General features: G+C 45.4%; 1 protein-coding gene across 2 annotated transcripts in view; it reads right to left on the bottom strand.

The window, feature by feature from the left end:
• Positions 1-17,188, bottom strand: part of LOC115098791 (vitamin K-dependent protein S-like) — a 31,637-nt gene extending 14,449 nt beyond the window's left edge. For both annotated transcript variants that reach the window (XM_029615732.1, XM_029615733.1), the window contains exons 1-3: positions 17,008-17,188; positions 10,790-10,899; positions 6,251-6,443 (exon numbers count right to left, since the gene is read on the bottom strand). In XM_029615732.1, the coding sequence (XP_029471592.1) occupies positions 6,251-6,443; positions 10,790-10,899; positions 17,008-17,109 (405 nt within the window). In that variant the 5' untranslated portion in view covers positions 17,110-17,188. The remainder of the gene's footprint in view (positions 1-6,250; positions 6,444-10,789; positions 10,900-17,007) is intronic.
• Between the last annotated feature and the right edge of the window lie 623 nt (positions 17,189-17,811).

Genomic DNA, 17,811 nt, shown 5'->3' with positions numbered 1-17,811 from the left:
CATGCATGAGGCCATTTGTAACACTGCCCCAGACATGGCTGCTGCCCAGCTGAGTCAGGAGAATTAAATGACGACAACTTGAATAGATTCAAAATGAACTTTAAAACAGAAAATGTTTGGACAGGGTTCCTGACGACACTTGCCATGTGCAGTTTTGAAATGCTGTTTATTGACCTTTCGTCATTCTCCTGCTCCTGTGAGTTTCCAGCTCAATCGTACCCAGTTTGTAATGGGGCTAAGGCACTAGGAGTCTTTACATTCAGCTACCCAAGGTTCCCCCCTTTTTAAACTCTTCCCGTCTTGCCCAACCATTGCAGTGACAGCCTTCCGGTGGCGAAGTGCTGGACTGCAGTTCCTTACTTGAAGCCAACACAAGCTCTCGGTCAGCCAGCAGGTGTCGCTGTCACGCGACAGCTGGGAATTCCTTCCCTTGGGGGGGGGGACTGTGCCAGCAACAGCTCCGTCCCTGACTGGCCCACGATGCAGAGTTTGAGTACCATCTAGAATCAAATCCGAGACTTCCATTCAGCCACGGCGCGTCGAACCAGCCCCCCTGCTTCAGGATGAAGGTTACAGAGGTGCCAGTTGTGTCTCCTCTGCTGCCATCTCCACTTCCCCCCCTTCAGCGTTACCGGCTGCCTCTGGAAATCCTGGAAGCTGCAAGAGGGCGCCTGTTGATAAAGAGAGAGAGACACACACACACACACGTGGAGGCCAAAAAAGAACAGAAAAGTTAAAGAAATGAGAGCCGGACAGAGCGGAAACCACAAGAGAAGGCCAAGAGCAAGCAGGAACAGGGGAGAGAGTCAAAGCAGAGGCCCGAAGGTTGGAACATTGTTTGTTTAAAGTTTGGCAAAGATTTCTGTGTTAGATGAGCTGAGTCAAGGGTGGGTGAAGCTGGTGTCTGCCATTCTCCTCCAGTCCTGCAGTCACCGGGGGGTAAATAAAGTATTTTACGGGAAGGGGCGGAGGTTGTGGTGATACGGGATGCCGCGGGTGGAAAATCTTCCTCTTAAAAACTGGCATCTTTCATAGTGAGAGGGGCTGCGGTCGGGGTTCCAATGGAAGGGGGAACACTGTCCTTATTTACAGAAATAAAATAATAATTCTGCCGTTATATCCCACTGCAGGGAGCAATGGTGGGCCTACTGGGGGGGGGGGGGGGGGCATTGGGCTGCACAGGTCCAAAGAAAGAGAACAGCAGCAGCAGGAAGAAATGACAAGAATCGAGGGGGGAACGAGGGTGTATTATTGCCCCCCACCCCAGACCTATTCGTTTCCTGATTTGATCCCCCTTTTTTTTTTTTGCTCTTGGCAAAGCTCCGCAGCTACCTCCCGGCTCTTGCTTCAGCTCCCTAGGCTGGATGCTCCCTCCTGGACCGCTGGAGCTGAATCAAGCACAAGGACGGGTGGGCACGCGGTGGGCTGATAGGAATGCACCCCTCCCCCCCCCCAAATGTCCTCTCACCAAGCATGGGTGGGGGGTTCCCCTGGAGTTTCCAAGCCTTACAAGCAGGTGTGCAGGTGACGGAGCGTCTCACGTGGGACTCCAAGGGCGCGGGGAACTGTCGCCGGCGTCAGGAAAAAGCGCTGCAGGGGGATCAGGAGGTGGGAGCAGTCCCAGGGGAGAGAGAAGATGTACCCGAGCTCGGGGAAGGCAAAGCAGGGGAACAAGCCAAGCCTGTGGAGGAAGGGGAATCTCTACCTCAGAAGTGAGCTGAGCCTGCCAACGAAGGGAAGCATCACGTGCTGAAGAGGGGATGAGGGGCTGGGATCAATGAAGGGATGAGTGAGCCAAGCCTGCAGAGGAGGTGGGAACTGGTTAGGAGGGCTGAGGGGAAACCTGCTGGGAGAGAGGAAGGATGGAAGTGAAACAGAGAAGGCTGGGGTCAGAGGGAAGTGAGGAGCAGAACGGCGTAAGGGAGTGTAAGGAGTGGAGCAGGCAGAGGGATATTTATTAAATCCCTTGCCCCAAATCTCAGAAAAAAAAAATACAGAGTATGCCCAAGCAGGAAGGGGAGAATTAAAAAAATAATTCTGAAAAAGTACAGAGTGGAGAAGGAAAGGAGACTAGAAGTGGCCCAGTAGGAAAGAAGACAGGAAGATGTGAGAGAGGGTGGAGAGAATGAGTACAGTGTGGATGGGCTGAGGAGAGGAAAGGAGAGAAAGAGACTAATGGGGGTGGAGGGGTGGGATGAGCTGGAATTGGGGAAAGGAGAGACTGCTGGGACTTTGAGCGCTTTCCTAGCTTTTGTTTTGCTCACATTAATCTTTCCCATCTGCTATGGACATTTAAATACAGGCTAACCGGTCACAGGCTTTGGGGGCAGGCTGGTAACCCCCAATCGGTTTCCAGAGCTGGCTCCCACGATGAGCTCTGTGGTGATGGGAAGGAAGCCCGTGCAGAAGCAGATTCGCAGGACCTTCTCAGCTCTCCTCGCTGCCACGCAGGTGTAAGAAGATACCAGGTTTCAGAAGGATTCTCAGAAACGCACACGGGTGATAGACTGGTAGACATAGGAAGGCTTGCCTTACATTCTTCTATTGGATTCTCACTCCTTTTTTTCCTTTTTATTGATGTTTGTATATAACTCTTCCAATGATGCATGCATGTATTAAACCAACATATAACACCGTATTAGCCGAAGCATGAACATTTGGACAGTAGCCTTTGATAAAGGTATACAAACTATGTCGCTTCAATGAGGCACAAACTTAACTCATAGTTATAAAACTTGATTAAAGTTATGGAACTTGATTAAATAGGCAACAAGTCTAGCTAATACAGAAAACAATAGCTATTGCTCTTATAAGTGTGATATAGTTAGATAGTATATTCAGCCAATATCTTGAATAGAAGAGTTGCAATATTTTCACCCCTAATATCCTTCCGTCTCCCTCCCTTCCCTCCCTCCCAAGTATGCACTGAGAGTGCTAGCTAGGATCATAAGTTGTAAATTACATGGTATAAATTGTAGGTTGTGAATGTCTACTTCAGGTCTCTACTGGAAATTCAACTGAAGCGTTGGATGCATTCCACTTTGGAGGCTTATAAACCAAGAGTAACATTAGGACATACTGAGGACATAATGTACGGAAAACCCCAAGGCAGTTTGGCACTCAAACACGACTTATAACTCCAACACCATCTGGAATATGCATAGTTTAACACGGTAATTGTAATACACTGTCTGAAAGTGGAGACTAGCAAGGGTTTATGTTCAGGGAACGAAGACTACTAGGGGAATAGACCCTTCCCTCCAAGCAGACTGCGATGGGAGAAAGGACATCACCTCCCGTCTGGCTACTAATGTTTGTATCTGGAGAAAAGGTGTCCAGATCTCAGTAGTTAGTTTTTGTTTGGTAGCAGACATATACTCCATAGTGACCAACTTCATCATTTTATTAAGCCAATTTGGGGGTTCTGAATTAGCCCAAACTGTCAGTATAGTTTGTTTAACCATTAAGTTAACTTTGGTTAGAAATGCCTTCTGTGGGCTAGTAAGTGTCTTATATGATGTGGGATAAATGCCAAACAGCCTCATTTTGGGATCTACAGGAACCCTGCTAGTGCACACCTTCCAACAATAAGCCCGTATCTGGGATCAGAGTATCATGAGCTTTGGGCATGTCCAGAAACAAGGTAGAAAGCCCCATCAAAGAGTCCACATTTAGAACACATTGGTGATGAGCACATTTTTGCCTTGTAGGCATTAGTCTTGGAATAGTATAGTTGCCATATGAATTTCAGCTGTAATTCTCTCAACAGAACATTTTCTGAGATCCGGGGTATATGGTCCAGGTAATATTTAATGTCTTTAGCTGAGAGTTGCAGAGTAGAAAAATGGGACCATCTCTGTTGTATAACACGAGAGATGTCATTTGGTAAGTATAAAGTGAGCAACTTAGAGAAAATAGAGCAGGATACCTTTACTTTGCTTTGCTCTAGAAAGATTTTTTCTAATACCAGTTTTTGTGATTGAGAGGGAACATTGAGGTGTGAGTTACAAATATAATGTCTGATTTGCAAATATGCAAAGAAGTCAGAGCTCGGCAGGGAATATGTTTGTTGTAGCTCTTGAAAACTATGTAATATGATTGTACTTGGGGGAAAATATTTAACCGACATATACTTAGCCCTTGTCCACCCAGTTCTTAAACACTTTATTCTCCATTCCCGGTGGAAATTGTGGGTTGCCACAAATAGGAAGAATAGGAGTAAATAATGTCTCTACTTTGAGAATTCTACACATGTAGGCCCAGGCTTGCCTCCCTGAGGTTAAAATCAGAAAATGTTTGGCAGAATTAGGAAGTTGGGATGAGGAAGTTGAACCAAGGCCGCTAGGGAATGGTCATTAAACCAACTTTGTAAATACGAGGTGGGCGAAAAGTAGTTGGTACCAGATAACCAATCTCTCATGCAAACTAGATTATATTTTTGAAAGTCAGGGCAAGACAGTCTTCCTTTTTGGATTGGGTAATAGAGGAACCGAATTGCTAGTCATGCCCTTTTTCCTCTCCAAATATATTTTTTGAATACTCATTGAAGAACTACTATGTTCGAGTGTTTGAGCCATATGGGGAGCATTTGTAACAAGTACAGCCATTCCGGAAGCTCTATCATTTTAAATAGATTAATTCTGCCTGTTATGGAAAGTGGTAAAGTGGACCAGAATTCCAGGCGTTTTTGTAATTTTTGTAACATGGGATGTACATTAATTTTATAGATTTTATCTATCTCGGAAGGGATTAACACCCCAAGATATTTAATATGGTTGTCCGTCCATTGCAAAGGGAAAGGATATCCCCAATTTGATTTGAAATTCCCATGAACCTCCATGGCCTCAGATTTATCCCTATTGATTTTTAGGCCTGAAAAGAGTCCAAACTGATTCTGGTAGTCTAAGACCTTTGGCAGCAAGATGAGCGGAGATGTTAAGAAAATTAAGATGTCATTGGCAAACGCTGCTATTTTGAAAGATGTGGGACCTGCCTCCAGGCCCGAAATCTCCTTATCCTCAGCTATGATCCGTAAGAGAGGATCAATCAAGAGTATGTAAAGCAACGGTGATAACGGACATCCTTGACGCACTCCTCATTGTGGGGTGAAGGGCAGGGATTTGCTCCCATTAATTAGGATATGGGAGGTTGGATTGTGATATAACAAGGAGAGATATTGAACCAAGTTCCCCGATATGCCGTAGCGTCAGAGAGTGGAAAATAAATAGAACCATGAAACCCTAATCAAAGGCTTTTTCTGAATCAAAGCTTACTGCTAAAGCAGGGATCTTATGAACTTTATAGTGTGCAATAGCGGTGATAAGCTTTATAATATGTGTGGTCGCCGAGCGGCCTTTTACAAAGCCGACCTGATTAAGTGAAATAAGCGTTGGAAGGACTTTGCTTAGACGAAGAGCCAAAATATTCGCTAATATTTTGAGATCATAATTTAATAGCGAAATCGGTCTGTACGAGACAGGGAGGGTCGGATCTTTGCCTGGTTTAGGTAACACTGTGATGTATGCTTTGTTGAACTCTGTGGGAAAGCAATTCTTTACTAAGGCATCTGTGAAGAAAGACCCCATTGTCGTAGTTATTTGCTCACTCAAGATTTTGTAGTAATCGTAAGAGAAACCACCCAGACCCGGAGCCTTCCCCGATTTACTGGACTTTATGGCATTTTTGGATCTCCGTATTGGTAATAGGAAAGTTTAATCACGTTGTAAATCTGTGATTTGAGGTAGAGGGAGATTGGTAAAAAAAAATGTCTTCCTCCACCATACCGCCCTGCAGGTCCTTCGTATATAATTGGTCATAAAATACATGCATTACTTCTTTAATGTCCTCTCCCTAATTGCCCATGTATTTTGGGGGGGTACGCAATTTTCTATGAAGGTTTTATTTTGACGAGCTCAAACTAGATTTGCTAGTAATTTCCCAGATTTGTTACCATATCGAAAGAAAGAGTTTTCTGTGTATTGATATTGTTTGGATGCCTGCTGATACAGATAGGCTTGTAATGAGTGGAGTGTTATTTTCCTTGGTAGGTCTAGAATTCATCAGCATCGGATTCTCACTTCTTAACAAGTACAATTTCTAGACGGGACTTTGAGAAAACAATTCTTTATCACCTGTCCAGTAATTAACTGCCTGACAATTAAAGACAAGCGTTAAAGCCAGCTGAACTATTCTGTTTCAAAATTTTGGCTCTACTATATGCAGACCCAGAAAGCTTTTTTATTTTACTCACTTTTCGCCATTTTCCATCACTCATGTTCGGACCCCACTGGGAGAGCATCATTTGTCCATCTTCATTGCTCATCTGAATCTCCAAATGACTCTGTCGCAAAGCTAAAAGAAACCAGCTCCCAGGGCCATCAATGTCACCGTAAAATATGATTCCCTCCGAATCATAGGTACGAAAATCAAATGAAGATAAAGAACTATGGAAAAATATACAGTATTAACAATACTTTCAAAAGCATGCAATATTATAAAACTCAGCTCTTATTTCCATCACTTTCTAGCAAGGAAGACTAAGGGGTTTTCTCTCATTCTGCGTCAAGGAGCAAAAAAAAAAAAAAGTCTTGATCAGTGTTTGTGTTCTAAAGCATGTAACATTGTTTAACTAAACAAGCCTTGATTCTGGATATAGGTGAGCCCACCAGGGGATGAAAACTTCCATAGGAGTAGTCATGTTAGGCTGCAGCAGCAACCACGATCCCGAGGATGGTTGCACCTTCTAGACTTTACCAAGTGAATGAGGCATGAGCTTCTGAGGACATTTGATGAGGTGGACTCTTGTCCTCAAAAGCTCCTGCCTTAATGAACCGGTTACTCTAGAAGACGCCACCAGCATCTTTGTCACTTTTGCTCACCAGCGGAATTGCTCCTGAACATAGCTGCAAGTTGAAAGGCTTGAATTTCCTTTTGGTAACTGAACTTTTGCTTTATCTTTCTTTTTTAACTCAGATTATGAAAAGGATGATTTACCTCCTTGGAGGCCAGAAAGGAGGCTGAGGCAAATACTGTAGCTGTTTAGAAAGGCAAATACAAAAATCACTTGTCAAGGCTTGAACAGAGGTTGTGTAGAAGACAAATAGCATTGAACTGGACACCAGTGATCCAGCTGAGGCTTCAAGCAATTGTGCTGAACATACATAAGCAAAGCATAAACTAACAGCAAGAAGCCTAAACTGTTTGCCCATACTTCAGTCTTCAAACTCATTTGAATGATCTCTGCAACATTTATTCACTCCCTCTTCATATGAGTCAATAGAGAAAACCCTAGCACTCATGCACACATACTAAAGTGCTTATTACAGTGAGACAATCTTCATGCAAGCTCCGGTGTCTGGGGAAATGCTGGAATACAAGGCCTGCTTGCATTTAAATGTCATCAAACTCCTGCAACCGTCTACACCTTCTTATTTGCCATCCTATCCATGAAGGGTCAGCATTCAAAGGACCCTGGCCGAGCACACCTTTCTTGTATTCACATCATGTGATCCTCAGCCCCTGCACTGCTGTCATGGTCTCTCTAACTCACCACCTCTTTCTGCGGAGCAAAACAGGGAAACAAGGCTAGCCTCGCTGGACAGTGTCCTATCTGCTGCCACTGCGTCGCTGACTCTGTATTCCCAGCAGCCATGCCTTCCTAACTCCCACTCCTGCAAGCATCCCGCCACCTTCTGCACCACAGCCATCGCACTTTGGCATAAGACCTTCTAGGACAGAATGGTCTACACATGTCCTGCCATCATGCCGGTAGATACCCATATATCATGGAGGAATGTGCACACTCAGTTTTATTTGTTTTCATTTTGTTAATTTGTTTTTCAGGGGTTTTTTGTTTTTCATTTTTAGGGTTCTTATTTTTGGGGGGTTTTGGGAAACAGTGCATTCTCTTTGCCAATAGAAAAAGAAACAAAATGTTTTTTATTTTTCAGTTCATTTGAAATGAAACGAAAATGGGCTCATTCATCCCGTTTACACTTTCATTTCAAACAAATGCACATCCCTAAGATCAAGTATGCACAATTGGACACGTGAAGGGCAAAGAGTAATATTACCATGCACTTTGGGATGAATTTTAAAAGAGTTGCTCACATTAAAAGCCCCATATACGTGAGTATTTGGCCTGAGCGCGAGCAACTCGTATTTTAAAATGGCCCAATTAACCACATCCTTGTGCGTGCATGAGCAACTGAATGCATAGAAAAAAAGAGGCGGAGTCAGAGCATATCAGGAGCGTCCTGGGGCGGAGGGACAACATTTACATGCGTAAATCTGTATTTTAAATCCGGCAGCCATAGCACGCAGTGGGCTGTTAGCTGCGCATATTTACTTCTGCACTTGATGAGGTGTAAGTCTGGGGAAAACTCATTTCAGACCGAATACGACTGGGTGAAGGATCTGGATCAACTGGGCGAGTGCAGGCTGAAGAACCAGAGGGGTCTGGATGACCTCGAGATAGACTGGGCAAATTAGTAAAACTGGGAATGTCCTTCACGCTGGCGTGTTTTAAAATCTGCTTACCTGTGTGTGTTAAAGCTGACAAAGTCCTAAGGGTGATATACAAACTAGGTTAGCTCATGTAACTGCTTAAAATTAGGGGCACACATACACGCGTGTGTATGTGCACCTATGCATGCAAGCGCACATATATGGGCACCCGTATGCTCGTTTTAGTTACCGTCCCCTATGTACCCCTTCTTAGCAAACTGTTGTTTCACACCACAGAGCAAAGGATGACTGTGGCAGCACAAATGGACCACAGTCCATGTACATTTTGGTAATGTAGACCCCCTAGTGGTGGTGCTGGACACAGTATAAACCTCTGAGCATCCCGTGCTCAGGTTCATATCCCAACTGCCATCAGCTCAGCTGCCCCCAGCTACTATCCATTGCCTTCCTTCCACTGGTCCTTGAGGAGTCTGGGCATGTGCCAGCTCCCCATGATTTTCCATGGGAGAAAACACAAATTACATTTTTCCTCCCAACAGGAAATAATGGGAGTTGAGCCATTACACACTTTGCTGCTTGCCCTTTCGCCTGAATATACTTGGGCCAGAGGACTGGGAAACGTGAACAGAAGCCACATCTCTAAGAGAGTCAATAATCCTTTGTGGGCGGGACTGGAAACAGAGCAAAGTCCAACCATAGAAGGTTCAGGCTAGTTCGGTGCTTTACAAATATCTTTTTTGGAGCTCAACCAAATAATTGTTTGAGTATTTCAAAACAGCACAAATAGAGATTGAATATCCCCTTTTTTGACCATATAAATTTGGGGAAACCTGATTTTCAGCAGCTGCTGTTTAGTTAGTGGAAGTCCAGACCTCTGGGGGTGAACTGACCCCCTCAATGGTTATAGAGAGAAGGAACATCTGGACCAAAACGTTTCATTGCCTACTAGTCTACCTACCACAGAAGCTGAGCTTCAAACTGTTCACCTGTCTCAACGCCGTCTCATTCATGAACAAGAACAAAAGCAAGGTTGAAATGTGTTTTGAAAAGAATAACCGTCGAACAGAAAGAAAAGCAAACAGAAACCAGATGACTCTGTTGATGTGCGTCAATTCAACTGGTCTGAAAGAATACCCATGGAATGGATGGTGTGGAAAAAAAATACCCTTTGTTGAAAAGTCCATTACCTGCTATTAAGTTCACTTAGAGAATAGCCACTGCCATTAGTAATGGTTACATGGAATAGACTTAGTTTTTGGGTACTTGCCAGGTTCTTTTGGCCTGGATTGGCCACTGTTGGAAACAGGATGCTGGGCTTGATGGACCCTTGGTCTGACCCAGTATGGCATTTTCTTATGTTCTTATGTTCTTAAAAAGAAACGCCATAGCCATGCAGCAATAAAAAGACAATTAAGCTATGGAATTTGTCGCCAGAGAATATGGTCTTATGTATCTGGCATAGCACAGCAAGGCGTGAAGGCGGTTTGGACAAGTTCTTGGCATTTTATAAAGATAAAGAGAAGGAGAAAAATAGCTAAGGATGCACCAAGCTAGAAGTTATTAGTAACCTACAAAAGCACATTAATGTTAAAGTCAAACCGCCTAATTTGTTCCTAACAATCAGGATTAACTTACACACTTAGTTTATTATTTTAAATTGTTACCGTACTATGATGGCACATGAGTAATTTGTAATCTATACCACCCATATTTCTCTTTATCGTGCCCTTCTGTAAACCGTTGTGATGGTTATTTAACTTAACGACGGTATAGAAAAGTTTTTAAAATAAATAAAGATAGACTTGGGACATTTATTCCTTATCCCCTGGGAGTGAACAACAAGGAATGGATCTACATTGTGGGATCTTCCGGGAACACCCTAATGCCCCCAGCATGGCATTTCTTGTGTTCTTATGACAATGATAAAAATTAAAAGAATAAAGTGACGCAACTATGAAACATGAGCAGGGTTAGAAAAATCCTCTCTCGTTGGCAAGCAACGGAAAGGGGATAGTTGGCTCCTCCAAATGGTTTTCGGAAAGTTCTAGCCTTCTTCCAGCTTCATACCAGGTAAGTCAATCGACTCCTCAGTGAGGCTGCTGCTGATCTTTGGGGTACGTATGGGCCTGCATGTGATTCGTGTTTATTTTCGAGAAGTTGCCTTTTTTTACCCCCCCAAAAAAATCATAGCTGTTCCGTATTAAACCACCTCCTCAAAAACACGCAAATTCTTTCCATCATCCTCAGCCATTGTCACGTCCTGTGGTTTGTACACAGGAAACCCAGAGGCTACCTACAGGGTTAAAGCGTCTTAGGGTTTTACCTTGTCAGATTAGACAACTGGAACTCCAGAAGCAGAACGCTGGCTTTGTCTCCATTTCCCAGGTGCAAGATGTTCCTGGACCTGACCCTTTCCCAAGGCGCACACGTGCTCTGTACACAGACAGTGAGAGAAGAATGAATCACAGAAGGGGCATCCAAACCAGTTACAGTAAGGATCAGGGCTGCCAAGAGCGATTTTTGGCACTTGAAGCAGGGCAGACACTATGTGGATGGATTGCCTCTAGAATTTCATATGATTACGGATTTTACAAGTTCTCCCATGATAAAGCTGAAGGCTTTTTCAACTGACTTTTCCTTGACCTTATATTTATTATAATATTCTTAATGTATTATTTTATTGGTTGCCCTTGTTTTAGTTGGCATAAGTTTGTCATGGTTTTACAATGTCCACCACCTAACATGGAGGTTCTAGTGTAGGCGGTATATATCAAAACTTTCACATAAATAAACAACAAATAACTAGAAAACTTGGAACCCAAACACTGATGTCTTTTAGCACCCAGCTCTTAACTGTTGTTGGGCCCCAGGGGAACTGCCCCAGTTCTACCTGCCCCCTCTGGAGCACTGATTCGAGAGAAAAAGATTTAACTATGTTGTAAACATTGGCTTGGCAGACCATCTAGGGTTACAATAAGATCCCAAGGCCTGGCTACCAGTGTCACTGATTACAACATTGCACGATCATTTCCACTGAAGCCGAGGGGAGGGAAGGTCAAAGGACGGGGGAGTTAATATTTCTTTCCTACAATGGCCCAGTGGAAGAGGGCTGGTAGGAATCAACGCAGTGACAAAACTGGAGGACAAATACAGAGAGAGAAGGGATCAGACATCCCGCAGGCACAGGAAACTGTGCAGACTGAGTAGGCCAATAGACCCTTATCTGCCAACTATTATGTTACATTAAATGAATCACTTAGCTAGGAAATTGTCTGTTTTTAATTCTTTTTAATATTTTCAATGTAGTACAGTAATAGGACAGCGTTCACTTTCAATATTATTGCATGCATGAAATTCCTGTGGCAATATCACAGCAGTTCCATTACATGGAGCCATATTCCTGCAGTGACATCACTGATACTTCCACGTATGGAGCTGCATTCCTGCAGTGACGTCACTCCAGTGCCGTACATGGAGCCACATTCCTGCAGTGACGTCACTGATACTTCCACGTACGGAGCTGCATTCCTGCAGTGACGTCACTCCAGTGCCGTACAGGGAGCCGCATTCCTGCAGTGACGTCACTGATACTTCCACGTACGGAGCTGCATTCCTGCAGTGACGTCACTCCAGTGCCGTACATGGAGCCGCATTCCTGCAGTGACGTCACTGATACTTCCACGTACGGAGCTGCATTCCTGCAGTGACGTCACTCCAGTGCCGTTCAGGGAGCCGCATTCCTGCAGTGACGTCACTGATACTTCCACGTACGGAGCTGCATTCCTGCAGTGACGTCACTCCAGTGCCGTTCAGGGAGCCGCATTCCTGCAGTGACGTCACTGATACTTCCACGTACGGAGCTGCATTCCTGCAGTGACGTCACTCCAGTGCCGTACAGGGAGCCGCATTCCTGCAGTGACGTCACTGATACTTCCACGTACGGAGCTGCATTCCTGCAGTGACGTCACTCCAGTGCCGTTCAGGGAGCCGCATTCCTGCAGTGACGTCACTGATACTTCCACGTACGGAGCTGCATTCCTGCAGTGACGTCACTCCAGTGCCGTTCAGGGAGCCGCATTCCTGCAGTGACGTCACTGATACTTCCACGTACGGAGCTGCATTCCTGCAGTGACGTCACTCCAGTGCCGTACAGGGAGCCGCATTCCTGCAGTGACGTCACTCCAGTGCCGTACAGGGAGCCGCATTCCTGCAGTGACATCACTGTAATTCCATATAGGGAGCTGCATTCTCACGGTGACACTAGCAGCCCCGGTTCAAACAGTGGCAGTGCTATTGGAATCCATTACAAGCACCACATAAAAAAAAAAACTAATTAAAAAAAAAAACAAAAAAGAAAGAAGCGTCTTCAAAATCAGTCTCTTATGGAAAGTGATTACAGGATTCATTTCTTAACCAAAACAGCGTAGGGTGATCTCTCTTTAATATTTCAGGCATATGCACATCGCCCCTCTACAGTGGAGCCCTGGCAGCACAAGTACAGCTGTTATTACTGCCTGATGAAAGCTGCATTGGTTCAGGCAGGAGGGGCTGAAATGTTTGGTGCAGGTAACGGGTCGAGAAGCAGACAAATTGCACCTTCCACCAGAGGCACTGCTAGGTACTTACAAGATTTGGGACATGGTGTTCACCCTCCCACCCCACCATCCCGAGATTGTGATAATTCAGCAATCACGATCCGTCCTTCCCAAGGACAATCCTGTAAGAACTCATCAGGACACGAGTGTTTCTGAGATCCTGCTGGGCTTATGGGGACAATTTTGAAAATCAGCCCCAATCACCCTGGAAGAGCCAAGGGGATGCCCCGTACTGTTTTGTTTCTCACACAGTCAGCGATGCGCTGCCAGTTTCTTATCGCCAGCTCTGTTTCACCTGGTGAAGCACTCTCTGTCTTTTCACAAACTTTTTAAACTCTCCACCACATCTCTCCATATAGCACAAACTGAACTGCACATAGAACATACACTAACTTAATACTGAAAGTTACCTGCCAGTCACCACATTCGTGGCAGATCCTAAAACCTTTTAGTGGCTCAGCATACAAATTATCTAAAAATATTGCACGTGAGCTTTGGAAACCACAGAAGTCTTAACACACAAGAAGTATTAAGATAGACTGTAACGACAGATAAAGACCATACTGCCCATCCAATCTGCCCATCTACTCCTCTGCCATTATTCACATGCTATGTGGTCTCAATAGCTCATGTACAATATTTTTTTAATAATACATTGATCCAAGTAAAGCCAACAAAGCCTGCAGAGAATCTGCTTTACTCCAGGAATCATACAATCACTAGTTCACTGCGTTACATATTTCAGTTAATAAACTGAAAATAAAGGGCCAGATTTTCAAAGGGCTTACACGCGCCGGGACTATTTTCAAAAGGCCCGGCGACGCCTGTAAGGCCCGGGGCTTTACTAAAGGGGGCGGGAAGGGGGTGGAGCGTGGGCAGTCCGGGGGCGTGGTCAGAGGCTCCAGGCACAGCGGCCATTTGCTGCTGTGCCGGGGATCACGCGCCGGCAGTCGGCTGATGTAAGTTTTGCAACAGAAGAATGAAAAAGGAAAAGGGGGGGGAAAGGGCGGGGGAGGTAAGGGAAGGGAAGATGGGGAGGGGGGGGTAGGGAATTTCCCTTCGAGGCCGCTCCAATTTTGGAGCTGCCCAGGAGGGAATGGGGGAAGGCAGTGCGGCTCGGAGCAGGCTCGGCACGCGAAAGGTGAACAATTGTGCACCCCCTTGCGCGCACCGACCCCCGATTTTATAACATGCGCGTGCCTGCGCTTGTATGTTATAAAATCGGGCGTACATGTGCGCACGCCGGGTAGCACGCCCATGTGTACCTTTTAAAATCTACCCCAATATGCTTTCTTCTTCTACCTTTGCTTTTGTGAGGACCTTTTTGTGTATTGGTTTCTGTCTTTTTTTTTATTTCCTCATGTCTTCTCCTAAATCTTTTTTCAGGTTTTCCTTTCTGTTTTCCTCTTCTCTCTTTAACACTTTCTTCCCTCCTTGCACTCTGTCTTTTTCTTTTATCTCATTTTTCTTAATTTCTCTCTTCTCTGCCTCTAAATCTCACCTTTACATAACTATCACTTTGTTTGCTAATACCTGGATCTCATCCCTCTCACTCTTCTTCTATAATTCACCATGTCTCACGCTCCTAACACTTCACTTCCCCAGCTATCCCCTACATTACCCATTTCAGCCCTCCAATTCCATCTCACTGGGTTACTCCTCCCATCAATCTCCTGCTATCTGACTCTCTTGACTTTCCCAGCTCCTCGAAACCATTTAATTTCACTCAGCAGCTCTCATATTCTCCCAGCTCCTCCAGTTTGACTCCACCCCTAATTATCTTCTCTCATGCTTCCTCATCCCGTCTCTTTGATTCACTCTCATACCCAGTCTGTCATCCCCTTGAATACAATCCCCTCCCCAAATATTTTGTCTAGTTCTCTATCAAGCACTTTTCCTAATTACTCCTTTGGGCTCTTATGTACCCATCCCCCATCCCTTCACCCCATCTTTCCCTCTCTCTCCCCCCCCCCCCCCTTGCTCTCTCTCACCCCTCCACCCCATCATACCTCTGGTTCTCTCCCTCCCCCTCATCCCCACCTGAAGCTCTCTGTCATCATCCTCCACTTCGCCAACTCTGGTTTGCTCTCTCACATCCCCCCCCCCCCCCCACCATCACCTCTGCCCCATCCCCAACCCGACACCACCTTTGGCTCTCTTCACCCCCACTACCACCTCTGACTCTTTCATACAGGCCTTCCCAGCTTCCGGCTCAGTCTCATACTCCCCAAGCCCAATTCTGCAAGCTCTTTTGCATCCCCACCCCAGGTCTTGCGCCCTTGCACTCTCACAACCTCCACACACATCCCCCTCCTCTCTCATGGCTATTATGTACCCCTGTAGCCTTGGTCTCTCTTATCACCTCAGACAGCCCAAGTTTGCATTGCTGATTTCAGGAAGGGGGGGGGGGGGGGGGAGAACCACATTCACCTACCCTTCTTGTGTATTACCTCTCTTCCACAACATTCACCCGTTTTGTGTCATCCCCTTCTCACCTCTCCCAAGCACGGCCTTTCCCTAACATTAACCCTCTCAAGCATTCCTCCCCCACCATGTATCCCAATTCACCTTGCTACCCCTTTTCACAACACCAGCATACACTCCCCCCCACCTCCCCCATGAATTATTTACGGCTCCCTGACTCGTGCTCCAGGCTCCGCCTCCTTCCTCTTCCCATAGCTGAGTCCTGGGCTCCCAGGTTGTCCCTCTGCTCCGGCCTCTTCCCTACTGTTGCCCGTGGAAACGAGGGACTGGGAGGGGCAGCTTCACCCCCTCCCTTTCCGTGCAGACCGGAGGGGTAAGAGGGGGAAGGAGAAATCGATGCCTCAGTCTGGTCCCTTCCCCTCCTGTTCCTGGAGAGGGCTTGCACAGTAAACAAAACAGGCTGCTTTCAGCTGCCCCAGGGTCACTGGCCAACAGATCCTGGGCAGGAGCCTTGGGTGCCCAGGGCTAGCCACAGCCCCTGCGTTCCACAAAGTGTTCTCCCTCCCTAGGGTGCCTGAGTGCAGAGCTGGAGTGAAACTTTGGACATTCACTGTTAAAAGGGAACGCTGGAGCTTAAATCGCTCACTGAAGACAAAGTCTCAGCTTTCAAACAGTTCAAGCTCAGAGGCTGGGTTTTTGTTTTTTTATTTGCTGTTGCATGGATTTTCTCTAAGTGCTTTGTTTAAAAGGTGGGTTGTGTGATTCTTCTCAGTATTTGAAAAGTTGATTTGTAACCTCAAGCCTGTACGTTTTGCTTCCAGTTTCCCTTATCTAACTTTAGCATGCGCAGGTCTGATCTTTTTTTTTTTTTGCAGATTTGCACAGATGAACGAGTCCTTTCCTCACAATAACTCGCTGTGCTCTGGTTCTTGCTGATTTTACCCCAGTGTTCCTGGTTTTCTCTTTGTGTCCTGACTAAGCTCCAGGGGGCAGGGACCGTCTCTTACGTGTATCTGCACAGTGCTACCGCCATCCGGCCAGCACTATACAAAATATTAGCAGTAAAGCACAACTTTTATTTGAAATTTATTCATTTTAGGGAAATATTATTAAAATTGCAGGCAGTTCTCTCCACCCTATGCTAAGTCAGTCCAGCCAACTTATGACAGAAAAGATGTAACCAGTTGATGACAAATGCAAACCGTTTTCAATTATTTTTTCAATTTATTTTTTTTTGTGTTTTATTTTCCTATTACTGTCTGCTCATTTATAAATTATGGTTCCTTCCACCGGGAAGTTTGGAGTTTCTGATATGTCCTTGCTTACAATGTCTGTCCTTGCTCTTGACGTTTAGCTTGATGTCATTGACGTTCCTGCTTTTTTCTGGCATTTAATTTGAACTTTATTTTTAAAACGAAATAGGCTTCACAATAATGGCTTTCCTCTGTTTCTGTGCCTAGAAAGGAAAGCACTGATGAATGTGGATTATTTAAAAATAATAAACGAAAATGGCATCTTTTACCTTTTCTGGGCTGGGCACTTCTTGTATTCTGGAGCTCCCTTCTGACAGGTTTTTGGATTGCAGTAAGGTGATGAGTGCCAGAAAGGCTCCCCTTGCAGCCATGGTGTGGCACCCCAAAATAAATAAGCGAGGTTTGCCTCTCCGAAGACTCTGCCTGGAATAAGCGCTCACCAATGGGAGAATTTGCCCAATCAGCATTTTTTTTTTTTTTGGCCACACTTAATCTCATCGCACAGACTGACCTTGTGCTGTGCCTTTCCACGGCCGCCACCCATAGCCCAGCCAGCTGCCTTCCTAGGATTTCCACAAGTCAAGGAGCCGCGGCGCTTAGCACCCTGCTTCCCATCTCCTGGCTCACCTTCTTTTTTGTCTGGTGCTCTGCTTGCATTTTAGCCCAATCGCTTTTCCCTAGTGTTTTCTGTCTCCCATATTCCCCCCTCACTGCAGAGAGGGGTACCCTTGGAGGCAGGGGCAGTGGAATAAGTCAGACTTTCTTACATACATTCTTTGTGTAAATCACAATTATTCATTCCCACGCCAACCAATAAAAAGCCTGATGCCAGAAAACCAGACACAGTGGTAACGGAGAAAATGACAAATTCGGCATCACTAACAGAAGCGCCAGTAACTAAGTGACTATTCTCTACTACCGTGTGTATGGCAAGAGAGAGAAGGTCAAGAACCAAGAGATGGAATGATAGGCCATGAAAATGTAGCCTAAACGTACAGAAAACAGTCCTAATTATCTGGGCACCACTCACCAGACTGAAGAGCTTCCAAGCTCACCTCGTTTTGTCGCCTGTG

The sequence above is a fragment of the Rhinatrema bivittatum genome, chromosome 9 (assembly GCF_901001135.1).
Source record: "Rhinatrema bivittatum chromosome 9, aRhiBiv1.1, whole genome shotgun sequence".
Lineage (NCBI taxonomy): Eukaryota > Metazoa > Chordata > Amphibia > Gymnophiona > Rhinatrematidae > Rhinatrema > Rhinatrema bivittatum.
Note: the sequence above shows the minus strand (reverse complement) of the source record. Positions and strands in the feature narration are given on the sequence as shown.